Source organism: Camelus bactrianus, chromosome 20 (assembly GCF_048773025.1).
Source record: "Camelus bactrianus isolate YW-2024 breed Bactrian camel chromosome 20, ASM4877302v1, whole genome shotgun sequence".
NCBI classification, from domain to species: Eukaryota; Metazoa; Chordata; class Mammalia; order Artiodactyla; family Camelidae; genus Camelus; species Camelus bactrianus.
The window spans coordinates 36,983,520-37,004,075 of record NC_133558.1 but is presented as its reverse complement, the minus strand read 5'-3'; the positions used below and the strand labels follow the sequence as shown (position 1 = coordinate 37,004,075).

Sequence of the window (20,556 nt, the reverse complement as noted above, 5' to 3'; positions counted from 1 at the left end):
CAAAACTTGAATTGGCTGTGTGCTGGCAAATCTATATAGCATTTACATTGCATTTACAACTATTTGCTTAGCATTTGCCTATTAGGTATTACAGGTAATGTATAGATGATTCAAAGTATATGGGAGGATATGAGTGTGTTATATGCACATACTACGTCATTCTACATAAGGGACTTGAGCATCCGTGGATTTTGGTATCTGCTGGGGTCCTGGAACAAATTCCCTGGAGATAACCCAGGGGTGACTTCATAAGAGATCATTAGCAAACTTGACTGGAGCATTTCAGGGAGTGGTAAGAGCACAAGCGTGTAACCAGTTGGGATGGAAGAGCCTGGAGTGTGTTCAAATAAGCTCTTTAAGAGGAAGAGGTTAAAGATACAAGACGAGATGGAATCATCAATAAGGTGGTTCCTAAGGAGACAGAAGGAGGTGGTACACAGAGCGGAAGTGGAGGTACCCTTTGTCCATTTTAATGAATGGGAAGCAGAAACAATTGGGGCCAGAGCTGGTCTTGGCAGGCTTCAGTTTCCTCTGCAAAGTAGGGAAGAGGCCATTTGTTACAGAGAGATTGGGATGTATCCTCTTCGTTAGTAGGACTATTACTAGGAAATATTATTGTTCTCCATGTCTTCATATTAGAAAATCAGCTTATTACATTTTCATTGAAAAACACACTTGCATAACAACGTACTCTAACGTGAACAAGTGAATGGGGAGATGAGGGAAATGGTGAGTATCCCAAGAGGTTTGCATATGACCTGAAATCAGTAGGCTTCAGTTATGGACGGAAGGCATTTCTTTGTGAAGGCTCTCCCCCTGGGGAGAAATCAGTTCACGCACTCACTCAGCCCCTACTTACTGAGCGCCTGCTACATTCCATATACTGAGGATAAAGCTAGAAGGAAGACCAAGCCTGTGTCCTCATGGAATTTCCCTTGAGATGGACGCGAGACGCAAGAACAGCTAGCAGAGAGTCAAGTTTCAGGTCTTGTTAAGTGATCTGTTGAAAACGGAGTGGGGTCAGGGGATGGGAGTGGTGGCGGGGGTTCCATCTGGAGGGAACGTGCAGGAAGGGCTCTCTGGAGGTGACACTTGGGACCTGCATGAAGAGACGGAGGCACCTGTGAGGTCTGGTACAGCGCTTTGGAAGCATAAGAAATAACTATATTAGAACCCACCGGTGTGGATGAGGAGAGCCAAAAAGCCCTGTTAGGGGCAGGGTGGGGGGTGGGAGGAGAAACTTGGTGAAAAGTGGGGAGAGTGACAGGTAAGGGCCAGCCAGAGTCAGAGCACGCTGGGGTCTAAGCACATGAAAATTCAAGAGCTTTCTGGATGCTCCGTGTGGAATGGACTGAAAGGGGCAGAGCATCCCTTTATGGTCTGAAGTCAGTCAGGAGACTTCCAGGAGACTTCCCTGTAACTCCTCAGTTCTCGAAGGGAACTGCCTGCCCACCTATTTGAACTTGAACTCCCCTCAGGCTGCTACAACCTTAGGTCCAAGGCAAGTCCACCGTCCGCGGCGGGGCGGACCGGGTGGCTGACCTCGGCGCCCAGAGGTCGGGGAGGGGGCCTCCTTGGATCTGCGCAGGTGCGGCTCGCGGGTCCTGCCTCCCTCCGCGCTCGCCCCGGCCACCTCCGCGTGGCCTTTCTCCCTTCAGCTCCCCGGAGTGCCTCATCCCGCCTCTCCCCAGTCCCAGCTGGACGTGATCCGAGCGTGTTTCTACCCGGGTTCCCTCGCAGCTCGCACTGGGGATCCAGTTCCAAAACCCACCCTCTGGCCGCGGCCCCCGGAAAGGGGGCGGGTGGGGGCGCGAACCTTATCTCGGGCTCCGCCTCCAGGGGCCGGGAGCGTCCCGCGCGCTCTGCACCGGCCGCTGCGGGCAGACGGGCTCCGGGCTCCTGGAGGGCGGCCGCCTCGCTTCCAGCCCAGGTTCGGTCCAGGGGCTGCGGCCGGTCACTCCTGGGACACCCGGCCCCCCGCGGAGCGCGCAGCGGCTGCGAGGGCACCCCTGACCCGGGACGCGCGCCAGGTACGGTGGCATCTCCTCTTCCTCCTCTGTCCCCCCAAGAATGACAAATAGGGGACTTCAGGCTGGCCCTCCCGCAAACGCAGTTTGCATTTTGCAGCCCCGAGGGTGCAGTTACTTCCCCCGCGCGCGCGGAGGCGGTGGGTGAACCGTGAGGTAAAGCCCGCGCTCAGGCCGGAGGCTGGGGCTCAGGATTTGTCTTGCAAAGTGACCGGGCGGTAGGTAATGTAATCTCCGGAGTCTCCCCGGGCGCTGATTTCTGCTCGGAGGGTTTGGCCTCCGGGAATGAAGAGTGCGCGGCGATTGACTCCACTGGGCTCCTCCTCCTCGGCCTCGGACTTCTGCAAGGGGCTGCGGCGTCCACACGTGGGGCCCCCCGGGGCGTGCCGCCGAGCGCGCGGGGCCGGGGGCCGTGCGGGCTGCACGCGGGGTCCTTGGAGGCTGCGGCCCAGGAAGCGCACTTCGCGAAGCTTAAAAAATCTGGTGCAGACCAATTAAATCAGGATCTCGGGGAGTGGGGTTTAGGGCACCCACAGTTTAAAAACTTCCCAGGTGATGCCACGTGGAGTGGTTTGGGAGCCAGTGAGTTAGAGCAGAGGGTCTAGGTGCGGGTGGGGTGGGTCTCTGGTCTCTCCTTGGTGAGTCACCACGGAACTTTTAGAAATGCAAAGTCTAGGATCCGGCTCCTCCCTAGATCTCCTGAATCAGAAACTCTGGGGGTGGGAGCCCCGTCGCCTGTGTTTTAATGGGCTCTCCAGGTGATGCTAGGGGTTGCTCACGTCTGAAAATGACTGGGCTGGATCCCTGTGGAGGAAAGGGCAAACATCTTCGAAATCCCCCTCCAGAGGGAGGAGGAAAGAGATCACTTTTCAGAACATCTTAGGTATTTATCAGTAGGATTTTACCCATATAAAAAAAAGACTTTGGAGGATCCTGTAAAGGACTGAGACTTAGCCATCATCTTGAGCAATTTTTACATAGTAGAGAATATTTTCTTTTCTTTTGTTTTTTTTTTTTTTTTCAGTGAGTTGAAAGGAAGCCAAAGAAGAAATGTTCATACGTCTTCTGGTTGTAATAACATGCATGTTTGGCCCCTGATACCTGTCCTCAGTGCACATTACAGGACTCAGATGAAGTTTTTGTTTGTTTGTTTGTTTTAGCAATTGGAAGTTGAAGAGATTCATGCCAATTCTCCAGAGTAAAAGGGAATTCAGCATTGCAGGTCTCTGGATTATCTGAGTGACTCTTTTTTTTTTTTTTTTCCTTTTAATAAAGATCTGAGATTTAAGAATTTTGGCTAAAAAAATTCCAGCTGTTCCTAAGTCGTTAGTACAGAAATAGAATGACTTTGCAAATAAGCTTACATGGATTAGAAAATCTGCAGTTGGAATAAAAAGCTAGATGAGGCATGACTCCAGTCCCAGCCCATGTGTGCCGGGGTGAACACCGTGCTGACTGTGCCAAGACTTTCTGTGCAGAGAATGCTTACCTTCCAAGCTTCTGAGCATCACAAATTTCAGTGCCAGTCTGTGAAGAGGTACATAGATTTATGGGACAGGTACTGAAGTTGTGTTTAGAGATCTGGAGGAAATATAGGTGCTGGTTAGAATGAAGTGCCTTGATCTGAGGCCCCAGCTGCGGGTTCCGCCTTTCCATGCTCTGAGACAGGCGCCTAACTCCCGGAGCCTTACTTTCCTCATCTGTAAAATGGGGACTCTTGTAGTACAATGCGTACTCTGTAACTCTCCTGTTGTCCGAGTGAAAGGAAACAATGCTTCTAAAAGTATCTAGCATAGTAAATTAAATATTTGTTAGCTCAAGATGTTCACACACAAATACACAAACTAAAAAACAAAACCGAAACCCAATCCCCAAACACCTTGGAATGAAAAATCTGTTGCTAACATGGTCACATTCTTTATTGACATGTATTTACGTACTAACTTCTTCCTTAGAATGTACAGATTCTCCTTCTTCCTAGAATGTGAACATATGGACACCATCGAATTATCTTCATACTTTCATAGCATATTTTATATAGAACATTCTAGAAAAAAATTTTTTTTAGTAGATTATCTTCAAATCAACAGCCTAGTTCTTTATCTACTCAGTGTCTATGGTAATGGTTTTCACCATCTGGTGGAATTTATGCTCTATTACCCTTCACTTTTAAATAGCCTTAAAATTTGGCTCTCCAGAATATCATTCCTCATAAGAGAAAATTCAGATGGTAAGAGTGGCATGCTCTGGGCTCCAGGAGAACCAGTTTAAGAAGCACTATCTGATGTTTTGTAGGTTCCTGAGAGTGAGAAAAAAATGAAACCGTATCCAGTTCCATCAAGGTTTGTTTAAGACAGTGTAAGAGAGAACAAAATGAGGGCACAGAGCAAGGACAGGCCCAAACTGGCAGAAGGGGTAGGTGAGGAAATTTAAGTGTCCTTTTCCTCCTTCACTGTCATCATTTCAAAATGCTTCGAAACCACATACAGAAGAAGCAGTTCTTTTCATGGTGTTTGAGTGGAACTGAGCTGGATGGTCCTCTTAGGATCAAATAGTTCTCATAAAAAAAATTTATGGGGATTACTTCCAAAAAGGGTGCCAAGTAATTCTGGACTTTGAAATTAGTCTGGATTCTCCTTCCATTCCAGGGACGCTAGTGATCTGAGATTTAGGACCCATCTCCCATCTTTAAATGTAAGAGGTTGTACTCTTCCTGTTACCAATCTTCTGAGCAGATTATGCGCAGATTCCAGCGCATAAACATCTTAGTAACGCCTCCATGTGAGAAATCCGGTCTTCATTAGGATCCTTTGGAGATGACAATTTAATGCTATTAAATTGAATATAATTAGAATGTCATGTTGTTAAATGAAATGTAATTATCGTTTAATGTAAGGAGGGTTTTCTTTTTGGCTCACTCCGGTAGAAGTGAGAAGCAGCCCTGGGCAGGAAAAGGAAAGACCAGAGGCACATCTCTTGATGGGAAAAATGAAGGTGCTTGGAAGCAAATTCAAACGCTCAGTAGTCAAGTTATACATTCTGGATAATGTAACTCAAGAGCTGAGAGTCTGTGATGTCGCAGGGTAGTGACAGGCTGTCACTGTGTCGCAGCAGAGTGGCCCATTAGGTGTGATCGTTCTTACAATGCCCCACAATGATCTTATGATTCTCCATTAAGAGACACAAAGGCCGGGAGCAGAGACAGCCATAAAGAGGTGAGCGTAATTGCATTTGATTTCCATAACCTGGCTCATGGAGAAAGGCTGAGATGGCATTCATTTCGCTTCCCTTATTTGGAGGGCCCCAGTTGCTCCAAAGTTGATGGTTTTACCCTTAAGGCCAATATGGAAAGTCTCATGAATTAAACCCATCACAGGAAATGGATACAAGTCCCTTTGTATTTGTTATCTTTGGATTGTGTTTCTCAGCCTGAGGTAGTAATTCTTTACCTTGATTCATTATCATTCTTGGGAGGAACAAAGCTGAGATGTTTATTTCTGGCAGGTGAGCTGGTCTCAGGCAAAGAGAATTGTCCATGGAGGTTGGGTTCGCCAGCTTCCTCTGTCTCATGGTTAAGGGCACACACTCTTCAGCCAGACTGCCAGGCCTTGAATCCTGATTCTGTCACCTAGTTGTTTGAACTTGGACGAGTCGCATAACCTTTCTTTGCTTCTGTTTCCTCATTAGTAAAATTGGGGTAATGGTGCCTACCTCAGTGGGATTGTCATAAGGACTAAAGTTAACTTACAGAAAGTTCTACCAACAGCGCCTGGCTCATGGTAAACGCTTAATAAGAATTTGCTCTCATCTCACGTTGGACGTTAACGAATGGTTTAAGCTAAAATTTGCTTTACTATTTTCACCTCTGAAAATTGGGATCCTAAAAAGGAAGCCATCGTTTAGGTTATGTTCATTGGATGGTTTTTCTGTTTTTGCAAGGGGGACACTTTGTTTTCGAATAAGTGAACTACTTCAAGTTTCTCAGAAAATATTACAGCCTTTTGAACAATGTTCTAGAAGTTTCCAGATGCTGGCCTGAGGCCATACTTTGAGAGTCACTGCTTCAACCCCCTAGGCCCCCAACTGCACATTAAAATCACCCGGGAACAGTTTTCTAGCATGTTGACGCCCAAGCTGATTAGAAAAATTAATCAGTTTGGTTAATTTATTGTGAAAAGAGTCAAGTAGTCACATACCTTACAAAAGAGAGATTACTTAGCATTACATATTAACTCTATACATGGGATTCCCATGGCCTCATGGAATTTTTAGAACGATAAGGAATACTAGAATCTTTCTAACGCAAATGAGGAAACAGAGGCTTGGAGATTGTCACTCTAGTCTAAGGGCTCAGGAAGAGTCAGTGGTGACACCAGGTGACGACTCAGGTTTCCTGCGTTCTACTCGGGACATTTTCCATTCAGTTATCTTGTCTTCTGAAAAACCAAGTAAGGTGACAGAGTCACAAATCCAACTTAGCAATCCCATTCAGTAGTGGGGCTGCTGTAGACCTGCCTGTCCCACTTGGCCCAGACTCATTTTGGGGTTATTTATTGAAAAGTTTTTCTAAATGAGAAAAAAAAAAACTGCTGAAGCCAATATGGCCAACATGTTTAGAAAATAACTTGATAGCTCTCAGTCGTGTAAAGGATAATTTTTGTTTTTCACTGGTGTATCATCTCGAAGGATTCAATCTAGCTTTTTTTCTCTCTGCTCTTTCTTTAGCATTTTGGTTTTTACTAATGAAAAACCTGAGAGATAGCTCTGAAAATTTCAGGAAACCTTGACAGTTTCCTCAAGTCCAAGTTTGGTGACCTGGGAATCCCGCCAGTTGCCTGCGCTGGATTCAGGGCTGAATTTTTGCTTTGACTTGTCTTGTTTGGATCTAGGTGGATTTCCCCATGATTGCAGTGTTACACTATCCATTAACTGTTTGTTTTTATGGTTATTGGTGTCATGAAAAGGTTAAGGACCAACAAAATTTTCTTTTTAAATTCGAAGTCAGAAAGAAGTTCTAGCGAAGTTTGAGCTTTATAGGAAGTCCTTCTAAAAACGTTCTTTGGAAATTTAATCTTTTACCTTTTTTCTGATGTAACAGGGGTAAATAAAAAACAACGCTTGCAATATGTGTATTATATTTTTATGGTAACTTTCAAATCCATAGGTGATTCAAGGATTGAAACAGCTTATTGAATTATGTACTTGTAAAAATGCTAAACCTTGCTCAATATGTATTTTTTACCTAGTTAGGGAGAGTTAGATTCTGCCTCCTGGGGAGTGTCCAGGCACGTGTTTTCCAGTGGTCCTGAGAATTAGATGCTTACAGATAAGACAGGGAGGAACATTCCTTGTGAGTGGTCAGCCGTTCACCATACAGCAATGAAGTGCTTACCAAGTGCTTGGTTCTCCTGGGGGATTCAGAGAAGTTGCTATGTTCGGTTTACTAAGTCTATTAATTGCCAAGTGGCCTTTTTCTTTTTCTTTTTTTTTTAAATGGAAAACTCCCTGGAATTTACTATACAAAAATAACACTTTGTGCATATTTTCAAGTGAAAAACTGTATAAGGCACAACGAGTTCTGATTTAAATTTAGAAAATGCAACCAGCCTAGCGTGATGTGTCACTTCGTGTCTTCTCAAACCATTTTTGAGTCTCATTTCACAGAATGTCAAGGATCAGTCTTTAGAAAGGGCTGACTACGATTTGAGTTTATATCTTGGTGAGATGTGGAGAGGTTGTCCCAGAGAGAGGTGCCGCGGAGAAGAGACGTACCCGTCTTGAGAATGGAGAGAGATCTTCTGCCTCCCTGTAGAAGCCCCCCCCCCCACTTCCCTCTGGCAGCCTGCCTTTTTCATCTTTTCATAGTTCCTTTGTTTTCATGTCCCATTCAAATCGCATGTTAGCCAGCACCTCTGAACTGAAGTTTGAAATGAGAGAGAATGAGACGTAAGCTATGGGAAGCAGGGATGCCCTGGTACCTGTCTTAGCTGGGATGGTACAGGCAGTTTCCACGTAGGTCCCTTTGGAATGAGGAGGGAGCAGGGATGGAAAGAAAAGGTGGGATGGGATATGGAGGCACATGGAACCTAATTCAAGCCCCTCTGTATTTTGTGGCTGTAAGCACATAAATGTGGAGTGTGAGTGAGTAGGTAGGTACCTACCATCTAAGTTAGTGTCATTTCTATTCAAGCATTTGAATAATAGTCATGATGATAATTAATGTCTGTGGCATCCTAAATAAATGGACACTCATTGTTTCCAAGAAGGCTGTGGACCAGGAAATGGGAAACCTTGTTTTTCATCCCAGCCCACCACCAACTTAACTGAGAAGTTGGTATCTCAGAGAAGCCTGCCGTCGTGGGGAGCTGGGCAGGTGTGATTGCGAAGTCTTCTTTTCACATATTTATCTTTTTCTTGGTGAAAAGCACCATTTAAGACCATCACGGAACTGTAAAGAATTGCAGCTTTAGAGCATCTGTGTACAGATTTCAAGTCAACTCCAAGTAGCGTCCTTCAGGGAATTAGTCTCCTGAGAAGTGGCACATTCATTCCTAAAATTCCTATAACATACTTCTGGAATGTTCACTGAAAATGGACGCTACTGTGAATGAGAAATAATGAGAAAATGGATCTTTTTATTTCAAGAGAATTGTATTTTCCTTTCACAATACCTAAACGAAAGTTTTTTTGGCCTCCATGTGGGGATCATATAAAAAATATGTTCATTGGGCCTTTCAACATTTGAAAAAAATTTTTTCTGATTCTTAATTATGGGTTTTGTGAGGGCAATCATGTTTATATGAGCAATCAAATTATTTTTGAGCTCTAAATTGCATGTTTCCCAAAAATGTTAACAATTGTATTTTGGGGAGAGCATGATAAATATTTTCCTTCCTGCTTTTCTTGGTGTTCTTTATTTTTTAACACACACATTACTTTTATAATGCAAAAATGAATGCATAACTATGTGCTTTGTAGATGAGACCATCTGAAATTGACATTGTGAATTCCCATACACATGAGACTGATGTTCCAGTGTGATTAATTTATGTTCCTATAATTCACAAAGCACACATTGTGCCAGATGGACTTTTAAATACCAGACACACTAATTACAGAGAGTAAAACTTGGCTAAAATGATACAATAATTTTTTTTAACAGCAGAAAGTCACTTTATGGCTCCTTGAAGAATGCCAAAAGAGTGTTTGACTCTGATATCTTAAAGCTATAGAAGGTCAGTGCTGAGATCAGGGGTGCTCTGTGGGCGTGGCCCTGGCCCTTAGCACCTGTGTGACCTTCTACACGGTATTTAACCTTTTTAAGCTGAATTTGCCCATCTGTCAAGAGAGGATCACAGGACCTACTTCAAAGTGGGGTCAGGAAGGTTAAATGGATTAACGTCCATGAACCCTTTAGCATAAGTGCTTGGCAGTTAAAAATCCTCAAATTAGCTCAAATAAGTATAATGGTCTCCCTACATCGAAGCCTCTTCATGCTTGTGAGTGGCTTATCCATCGCGTGGAGAGTGTGTTGCTTCTTTCAACGAGAATCTCCTTCATGCAGCCTGGTCCCCGGCTCCGGAGGAGAGGCAATTCCGGATTCTCACCATTCTCCGTGTCGTGCTGGGGGGAGAGGAGCCTGCGTGCAGGTGAGGGTGTCTGCAGAGGCTGGCAGTGCACTTGCAGCGACAACAGAGGCTCTCACGAGCAGCTCCTGTGTGAGTGTTGGTCCTGGAGTCCTGAGGCTGTCATCCTCCGCCGTATGGCCCACGCCGCAGTCACTGTGGTTGTTGGGTGGGGTTGACGGTGCCCTCGGGTCTGTCTTGCAGCTGCAGGTGGTTTGTCATGAGCTCTTGGACTTAGCAATCGTAGAGGTCCCTTTGATCAGGGCACATGTCCGGCTTTGTGACATTAGAACATAGCTTTTCTTTGGGTGGATGCAGCCCTGGCTTTCGGTATCAATTTGCCTCCTCGATCAGGTGCCTTGATGCTGCTGCAGCCCAGACTTCGGTGCATCCGTGTAGGGTATGCATTAATTCATCCACTGGGCAAACCGCGTTTCAGCTCTTTCTATAGGTTAATTTAGATCCTAGGGATGCAGCAGTATACAAGACAGGATCCCTGTCCTCAAGGACCCACAACCTCTTTGTGAATTTCCCCATGGCCGCTTTGTATGTCAGGGCTGGTTGTCAGACCACAGAGCTCCTAACCCTATTCCCTTGATGCCTCAAAGAGTTCCTTGTGGTTGAGTTCATGTGTTAATTGCCCCCACACCCACTAATCTGAAGATTTATTATTAGGGTCCCTATTGGATCTATGTTCTCCTTAAAACTGTGATGAAATCTACATATACAACGTACCTTAGTAAGTTTCTACAAAGTATTTAGATTAGGCATGTGGTCGACTAATCCAAAAACTAAACGAAAACCGTGATGCACTGAACTGAATGGACTGAGACAGAAGGAAGTTACGGAGACACTGGGAAAACCAGAGTCAATTATTTTTAGACTACACATGTCACAGCCCTGGAAAAAGTGTAAATACTTTCTGAGCTCTGATTCATTCTCCATTAGTTAATTAAATGAACGCTTGGCCAGTTAGCGGTATAGGATAGTCAGAGCCATTTGTGCATCTGTGTTTCCTTAACTGTGTCTCTAAATATTTTTAATTTTTCAGTTGGGTAATGTAATTTCACATTGGACTTTTTTTTGGCTAGCCCTATGACATCATTACATGCTAAGCTTGAGTAGTGCAATGAGTTTGTGCATTTTACTATTTCCTTATTTTTTATTGCAGGATGGTTGATTGACAGTGTTAGTTTCTGGTGCACAGCATAGTGAGTTCAGTTATACATATATATATTTCATATTCTTTTTTATTATAGCTTATTACAAGATATTGAATGTGGTTCCCTGTCCTATACAGTAGGACCTTGTTGTTTATCTATTTTTATATATAGTAGTTTATAACTGCTAATCCCAAACTCCTAATTTATCCTTCCCCCACCTTTCCCCTTTGGTAACCGTAAGTTTGTTTTCTACGTAGTCTGTGCATTTTAAATGTTTACATCATTTTGGATAAGATTGCCGAGTTGAATTCCGCATCTCCCCTCTAATATCCTGCCATGTTTTTGATCTTTGGGCTTAAAGCAGAATAAGTAAGACGAAGGGAAGCAATTATAATTTCATATTTTCAAACTTGATTTGAATACTAATGACTTGAATTTAAAAATAAACATGTGCGTGCTTTCCACTTTATCCCCTCTTCCAGATTTTCCCCAAAGATGAGCACTTACCATAAAGTTGGCTGCGGAAGCAGCCTTTGATTTTCCTTTCATCATTTTAGCTTTGCCAGTCCTTAGGCAAGACCTATCTGTTTTACCCTCAGGACAGTGTCCTCCGCGAATCCATTTGTTACAGGGCCACAGTCTTCCCACAGGGCAATGAAGAGGAGACGCAGCGCTGCTTCTCCAGAGTGCAAGACTTTACTCCAGACTCTAGGGAACTTCAGATTTTGACTTGTTTTCCTTCAAAGTCTTTCTCCTGGGATTTCTGTTTTCTCAGAACCATCTATGGGTATGTTCTAAGGCAAAGCAGGAGGGAAGAGGGCATATCTTCTTATCTGCAAAAGCTGCAGAATGTGTTTCAGTGACCATAACCATGGTCCTCATTGGGGAGTTGGGAAATGTTATATGGAAAAGACAGGAATTTTGATCTATCAAGAGGGAAGAGGGGGCAGAGGAGCTCCCCAGGAAGCTGTTTCTGTGCATTTCATCAGTTTCACAACAGGGACCTGTGGGTGACTGTAAGAATGTTGATTCCGTGCTATATGGGGGAAAAAAAAGCATCGATGAGTCAGCAAGTTAAATTTCAGTGGCTCCCAGGGTGCCTGGTAGATTATGGACATGACCCTGGGTCGCTTATGATATGCTTGAGAGATGGGCTGTTTGAAATGTAATTTTTGGAAGCAAAGCAAGACTCTAACTGAGTTCCGAATGGTCTAATACGGAGGTGGGCATTGTGGAAGATACGGTCTGTCGTGATTTGCTTTGCCTTGAAACTGCTTCTTGAAACATGGTTCGGTTTAGACACACTCTAGTCAACGTCAATCATAGGGCTGGAAATTCACTTACAAGTAATTGTGGCTTATAGTACAAATAGTGTTTTAACCTCTCTCTATAGCATCCCTAATGAGCACACGATCTGATGCCGGACACCTCCAGTGATGGGAAATTTTTAGTTTTAGGGACATCCCTATTTATGGAAGACTGTTTTCTTAAATTCAACTGAAAATCCCTCCCTGGGGTTTCCAAGCACTGGTCCTAATTCTGTGCTCTGGGAGTGACAAGGACAAAAAAAAAAAATCTTTTCCACGTGGCAGTCTTGCCGGAATTTGAAGACACGTAGAACCTCATATTCTGAAACTCTTTTGCTTTTTTTTTTTTTTTTTTTTTGCAGTGGTTTGGAGTTACATCTCCAGTCTGGACAGCTTTCCCTGGACACGCTGAGTTTTGATTCTTTCTTACCATTGGTTGCTGAATAGAAAGGGTGTAGCTCTGTTCTTTTCTTGCTGTAGCCCAAGAGCAAACTAATTGTTGGCAGCCAGTTCACTCTAATGACTTCAGTTTACCATTAGCTAAGGCCTTTTTGTCTGCTCAGCCCTCCTGCTGTTAGGCCAACTGACTCCTCTTAAGCATTCTACAGTCCAGATTTTGGATCCCAGGATTTTTGTGTGTTTCTTTGGAATTCCGTCTTATGGCAGTCGGTTCATTATGGATCCAGGTGAGATCTTTTGAAATTGACAGGCTTGCGCTCAGTCAGTTAGAAATCTTCCTTAGCTTTGCTTTGTCTGGAAATTTGATTTGCAGACCATCATTCTCCTCACTCAAATTGTGAATAACCAATGAGCGGGACAGGGCAGATGGCAGAAGGCTAAACCCTGCCTCTAGAAACCTCCTGCTGGGTTGTCGTCAGCTGTTACTCTCCACTGGGGAGCCAGTTAATTACTTTTATATCCAGATTACACTTACCTGCTTTCATTGTGGAAGAACAGTTTTCTCCTGATGTCAGCCTAGTACTCCGATCAAAAAACTACAGGTCGGTGTGATGTGATCTCTTCTTGGCAGGTAACAAGCACTGTGTAGTGTTTACAGCACAGTCCGTTTGTAGGTTTTGCAAGTGCTCACAGACAGGAGTGTGGTTTAGAATTATTTAACGACCAGAAAAGCCAGGGCATCAACCGCCCAGCGTGGGCACAGGGCAGTCAGGAGAGATCACTGCTGTACAGCCTGCACATCAGTACTGCTCTGTGCTGGCTGACAGGCTGGGCTCACGCCTGCCCTTAACCATCAGCCTTGTGGGTTTCCCAGAGGCCCATGTGCTCTTGGTCTTCAGATCTTAATTTCTTCTCTCCTTTCTGTAAGTTTCTCCTGTTTATTGCTCAGACCCTGAGCCCTGGTCTACATTTCACAAATTAAGATGTGTCGTTGAAAAGAGGCTTAGAACTGGGGATGGGCATGGCTTATGGATGGGGTTTGGAGTGACTTGCCTGATGGGAGTGGAGGGTTTAGTGTGGGGAGAGTAGGAAATAAGAGTCCATACATGGGACCTGGAGCCCTTCTGTAGAAGTGGTCACTGAAGCAGTGAGGGTGTTGTCATTTCTGGATGCAAGGCCATGGTCAGTTGGCTGAGCACAGATCTGTCAATAGCCAACCAAAGAGTAAAAATCCAGAAGATGACCCATCAAAACATGGGATATCTTTCAAGAGATACGGAAGAAAAACTGCCAAGTGTACTGTAAAAGGAGGGTATCTCGAAGAGGAATAACTCTCATGCAGTGTATTTCTTAAGCAGAAGGTGATAAAGGTGAGGGATGCAGGTGATGGAAGCCATTCGTTGGGAGAGAAGGAGGTCATCAATATTCAGGTGCACCTGTCCACTGGTGATGAGTAAGTGCAATTTTATTGAATTTTAGGAAAAATGAACGATGCGCTTTGGAAGCTGTAAGAAGTGTGTGGTAATTGCTCGGAATGTTTAGTCAACGAGAGCAATAGGGAAAATCTCGAGAGGGCAGATTTCAGCAGAGAAACATACCCTTTCTGCCTTTCAAGTTATCATTACAGTGTCATTCCTAGAACAGATTCCTTCATTAAAGAAAACGATGCACGTGTCAGTGTGAATGCTCAGTTCCCCTGACAGACTACACCTTGCTTGAAAAACCCTTGCAGCTCAGCTGTTCCAGTGCTGATTAATTTGTGGAATCTCCTCCAAGCAAAAGTACCAGGCACTTGTGCCCCTCCAGTTGGAGAAATACTCAGTTGTGGCCATCTCTGAATCTGCGAAGGAGAAGGGATTTTGAGCAGAAGGAAGAAGGAGGGCAGGTATGAGGACCCACTGGAGGAGCTGTGGAAAGTTTTCTGTGGACCACTGTGAATTTCCAATAAGTCTTCCCCAGTGGTTCTAGGCAATGGTGGTATCTCGCTTTAATACCTGAGCTAGAGTCCTCTTCTCCCCGAATATTTGCCTTGTGTTTACTTTACAGAGCTGGTATTCTTATGAAAAGAAATGTTAAGAGGGAAGACAAAGGTTTGCAATGCATTGTTCAGCTTTCCAACATACTAGTAGAGACAGTACCGTTCATGGGGAAGAGCACGTGTCTGCCATTAACTGTTGCCTGGTGTGCGTGTTGTGGCTCTGAGCTCTTCAGAAGTGTCCGGGCTGAGCTGGAGAAGACCAGTCAGTTCCCGTGTTACCAGTGCCAGTTTATCTTTCTGGGGGTCTGAGGATCTGAGGCTCCTTTGGTTGGTGGATCTGTCAGTTGTGTTGTCAATTTCACCACATCTGTATTCTTTCTTTTTTTTTTTTCCCCAGACAGACTACTTCTAGAGGTGTTTATTATTGTACTATTTGTGTAAGTTAGATACAGAAAATATCCTAAATGTGCAAGACTAGAGAGAGAAGGTTGATGTTTACATTGATTATGCAACAGTGTTAAAAATGATGTTTAACGGTGAATGTGTCTTTAGACATAATAGGTAGGGAATAAAGTAAACAAATTTATATACGGAAATGTTCATGTCAAAATAATCAGATACAAATGGATACAGTTTTATAACTTATTTCTTAGGAAACTGATCTCTTATAGATGTGAAATATTCCTTTCTTGGTCTTGTTTAATGCTTTTTTTGCCTTCAGTTCTATTTTATGTGCTCTATTTTGTTTTATTAGCATTATTTCTAATAAATGCTTTCTAATAAGTAATATAATATTTATAGGCATATTTTTCTGCCATTTTATTTTCATCATTTGTTGTTACTGAATTATAAGTGGGTTTCTTGTAAGAAGCATATAGGTGGGCTTAAAAACAATCAAATGTTTCTGAATTCTAAATAGTCGAATTTAATGCATTAAATGTTATTATGATTACTAATATGTTTGAACTCCTTCTTTGCATTTTCCTTTCTATTTTTATCATGTTTTCTTATTCTTTATTGTAACGGTTACTGTTAGTTTTTCCGTCTGTTTAGAATTACTTAAGTTTACTTCATTTTCTTCCTCTACCGGTTATCTCTGGAAGTTATATTCCTATTTATAGAATAGTGATTGCTGTATCATTTCTATATATCAGTTAAAACTTGCATATTCCTACTAATAGCTAGTTGGTATCTATCTCCTCCCTCAAGATAATTTACTCGTCTTGTTCACATTTGCATCCCGTGATACACTGCTCCCATCCCCCATTCCATAGCCAGCTCACCATCTGAGAGCTTGTGTTTTATTTCTAGAATGTTATTAACTTTTTTTTTTTAGTAACAATGTTAGAATGAAGTTTATTTTGAAGGAATGCTTAGGAGAGGGCAGCCAGTTTTGTTGATTTTTTTAAAAAACAGTTTCTATCCCACAAATAGCCCTTAGTTTTATTTTCTGGTAATTTTTCTGGAGAGTGACTAGATGGTAGACTTACGAGTTCTTTAATGTTCAGATGTTCAAAATGTTCAAAAATGAATGTTTCTTTGGCTAGGTCCAAAACTGTCTTCCTGCAGAACTTTGAAGATTTTTGACCCATTGTCTTTTAGCTTTTCTTTTGTGATAATAGACTTTAGACAATCTGAATTTTATTTTTTTTGAGATTTCCTTCCCATCCCTCCTCCCTCCCACGACCCCTCCCCCACACTAGAAACTCTTAGGATTTTTTGCTTTATCCTTTGAATTACGATTTTTCATCATTATGTGTCTAGAAGGTTTCCCCTGACTTCCCGCCCCATTCAAGCAATTTGGTACTTGTGAGACCCTCTCAATCTGAAGGTTCAAATCATTATTTAGCTCAGAAAGGTTTTCTTTGACTTTTTCTTCTATTATTTCTTCAATATATATGTCACTGTATTTTTTTTCTCTTCTGGACACTCTTTTTTAATATTTTGTAAGATCTGCATCCTTCTGCATTGAAACCTGGTAGAATTCTTCAGCTTGCTTTTTCCATCTGGCTACTTCCCTCTTCAATCATTCTCACATATACCTCTGAATGTATTAATATACATACTCAAATATTCTTACACATCTCTCTAATTACATGAACGACAGTGAAGCTAGGCTTCTTTGTGCTGTTGTTAACTCTGCTTCTGTGGCTGTTAGTCACTGTGTTTGCTGAGTTTGTGGGCTTCCTCCACGATGCGGGTTTTTGTTGCTCCATCTTTGTGTTTGCAGTTTCGTGTTTCCTGCTTCCGGGGTCTGTTCTCTTTCCTGTAGCTTGCCCCTAATGATTGTGGGTCAGACAGAGTACAGTGCCATGTCGTCTGGACATGGCTGCTTCCTGTTCCTCTTGGGTTTGTTCGTGGGGGAACCCACCTGAGACTGGCTCTGCCCATCCAGTCCAAGAGCCCAGTCTCATGGCTTCCCGAGAGCTGCATAGTGTCCAGGAGGCCACGGTTCTTCCTCATTTGCGCAAACCACTTCCTTCTTAGTCTGAGAGGCACCCACCTCTGTCAGGGTGTTTTTCCTTCTCCTGCTCTGAGCATCTTTGTTCTTCCAGCTCTGAGAACACTGTTCCACTGACCTCCCCAGCAATACAGGCCGTGGAGTTCAGGGTCACACCAAGTATTCATCTGACAGTCTTCTAAAATACCTGTAATTGTGGAAAGGAACAAAAGTCATTTTGGTGTCTGCTTTATTACTTCTGAACATTCTGGACCAAGCAAATATGTGGACAGCCATTTGGCTCCTTTGGGCCATGGGTGATATGGCTTTAGAGATCTCATTCGCAATTTCTTCTGAACAGCATTTGGATGATATAGAAAAGAAAAAAAAAAAGAACATCTCCTTTTGGATAATGTCGGACTGTAATTCTGAGCCTGTACTTGGCACTTGCTAGAAAAAAGTCAGTTTCCAGCAGGGACAGACCAGTGCAGCTGTTTCTGCTTTCACCGTGGAATTTGGAAGTCTGCATGAGAGACTGTAACCGACCAGCTTTGGAGTGAACAACAAGGGATGAGAATTTCCCTCCTGACTTTCTTGCCTTGCAGATGGACAATCTGGTGATAAAAATACTATCTTGAGTTTGGGTCTTACGTTCCCTTTTAGGGCCCCTTTCTGCAAGAATTTTTATAATGATTTAATGACAGTGTCACCTCCTCTAATTCAGTCTCTTAATCCCCCTGGTCTCACATAACAGGGATTGAAAGATAATCTTTTTAAACATTGCTCCCTGTTCTCGTTGGCCAAGGTGTGACCCAAAATATTTATAGAGTGGAACGTTTTCTAGTTCCCTGGGGTTGGTTTTTCCTAGGAAAGTTTCATTATGTACGCCATCTGAAGTACAGTATTGTCACCTTCCAGAATGCCAGGCATACTTTTTTTTTTCCCCCAGATATAAGAGTAAAAGGCATTCCAGTGCCTGATTGCACATGTCCCTCCACTCTCTGCCGTTTAAGATTATCAGGACTAGTTCTCTCTCACCATCCGAGTTGGCAAATAATCCGAATTTGACTGTGGTATTTATTTGCTAACTTTTGTGTGTGTGTGCGTGTGTGTGTGTGTTGGGGAGAACAATATAAAACAGTTCAAGAAATCCCACATTTTAGGATCCGAAACCATACTTGAGGCATTCAGTTGGATTGGTGTGGTACTTGTCAGTTGTTTGACAGGAGGACGGTTTTCAGGGGATTATTTTTTGTCTGAAATCTTGGCAGCAATGACAATGAAACTTTCATGGGAAGAGAATGATCAGAATGGTACCGGGCATCTCTCTGGAGCTCTTTGAATACCATAGAAATAGACATGATCATTTTGAGTACAAAATGCACACTTACAGAAAATTCAGAATGTATTAGATCTAGTAGATTCAGTTGGGAAAAGTGGAAAGAAATGACCGCCGGGGGAGGTCGGCTTTAAGAAGCTAATTATTAGCCTTGTACTTAGTGGCAAACGTAAGAAGATAAATTTCAAGAGAACAGAACCATGGCCAATTTGAAATGGAAGAGCTCCTTTGACTCACTCATGTCTTCCCCTTGGGACTTTATAGAGGAGGTACTGAAGTCCAGCCAGGCTTAAAGTTGTCTTGCCCAGATTCCTTTGGTGTCTTAGTGGCCTCGCCGGGCCTGGGAAACAGATGGTCCAGCTGCCAGGACAAGCCTTTTCCTCCACACCTAACTGAGTAAGTCCAGGAAGGAACTGGGTATGGTGAGTCATCACTTTCAGACAAGTCGCTATTCTTGATCTGAATATAATGCTGCTTTAATTAACAAATGCAGGATGTTCATCGGCTTTCCCTGCCCGGGGTTCCTTTTACATGGTAAGAAAGTGCACACGAGCGTATTTTTGAGGATGGTCTTTCCATTTTCCGTTCTTTCAGCACAGCTGGTCATGTTTTATCTGGTTCTCTTGAATGTCAGGATGGTCGATTGTATTAGTTCGTGTTGGCTCGTTTTTCCCCTCCGGAAACCTCTCTGACCTACCTAGGGAGGCAGTGGGGCATCTGGGAGAGAAGGGAAGGCTGGATTGCATGAGGCATTTGTCTGTGATTCTTGGCAGTTTAGCAAGCATTTTCCCTGTAAAACAAAAGGCTGTCTTTTGAACTGGCAGTGCTGTGAAGGGTGGGTAAGAAAAATCATGGCAGTGTATTTGAAGGGAAGGGAGAAAACACTGAAATGGGTTGAAATGCTGGCTTTTTGGTCAGTGCTTTATAAACATTTCACATGGAAGATAGAAAGTAAGAGTTAAGATGAATTCACTTTGGAAAGGAGAAATTTAGAACTCAATAAATACTGCACCCCCCTCAACCCCACATAGAATGTGCATATTTCAAATTTGAATTTTGTTAGCTGGCCATATATAAAGTAGAATTTTGGAAATTGGGAATATTGTCTGTGACAAGGAGTTAGAGGCAATAGGTATTTTGCAATTTTGAAATACGCATTCTGCCCTGAACATAAGCCTGATAAAACTCATCCATGACGTTGTGTTGTAAGTTTATCAACTTACAGCAAGACAAAGTAAAAGAATTTTTATTACCATTCATCTTGGTCAAGGATGCCATTTGATTAATGTAAGAATTGTATATATTCCTACCAAATAAAACGAGGCTCTGTAGAATTATCTTCAGAAGTGTGGAAAAATCTTTCGAAGCTTGAAATCTTCTTATCCATGATAATGACCACATTTATTGCTAACACTGAGTGTTTATTATGTGCAAGGCACAGGAGGAAATAATATAACACATATGAATATTCAATATCATATCCACAACACCCCTACGAGATAAGGACTGTTAGTTGTTCCTTTCTTATTGACATATAGGTAATTTATGTTTTGTTAGTTTCAGGTGTACAGCAAAGTTATTCTTTTTGGATTCTTTTTGGATTCTTTTCCATGATAGGTTATTACAAGATATTGAATATAGCTCCCAGTCCTATACAGTAGGTCCTTGAAATTTTTTGTTTTAGGAGAAATAAAAAGGTATGGAATTCTTAATACTTGAAAAGTGTTAAAAAACAAGTCTCTTTATTTACTTATTATTGAGAGAGCATTATATTTAAAGAAAGGGTAAAACTTGGACTCCGTTCTTTGACATTGACACTATGGAGGAAGACCAAATTTCCCTTCCAGGGTAGTCACAGAACATTGCATCAGAAGAGCCAGTTTGGAAACTATTATGTTTCTATGTATCTGGCCTAATTGGGGCTCCCATAGAACAATGGCTTTAAAATTTAATTTTTTTTTACAGGACCCACAGGAGGCTGTTTTACATTGTGGCACAATCTGTACTTTTTGATAGATGTGTATCGAATCTTGTTTCATGATAAATACCTACCTTTTCTACATGCATTATGTTCTGACATTTCCTCTTCCACTGATTCTGTTGGAAAAAAACACTGGTTATGACACATTGAATTGATTTCACATCCTACTGATGGGTCAGGGTTTGCAGTTTGAACAACACTGCCATAAAGTTCCCTCCATGGTTTCTTTTCTGGAGGTGGGGGGTGATGAATTTGTAGTTATATGTGATCCTTACTAATTCTCTTTGCCCAGTATAT

General features: G+C 42.8%; 1 protein-coding gene across 1 annotated transcript in view; it reads left to right on the top strand.

Annotated features, from left to right (window-relative positions):
• Positions 1 to 1,027: 1,027 nt before the first annotated feature.
• Positions 1,028 to 20,556, top strand: part of LOC141574139 (uncharacterized) — a 51,108-nt gene continuing 31,579 nt past the window's right edge. Inside the window, exons 1-2 of the mRNA XM_074347931.1 lie at positions 1,028 to 1,128; positions 1,429 to 2,030. Coding sequence (XP_074204032.1) covers positions 1,028 to 1,128; positions 1,429 to 2,030 — 703 coding nt within the window. The remainder of the gene's footprint in view (positions 1,129 to 1,428; positions 2,031 to 20,556) is intronic.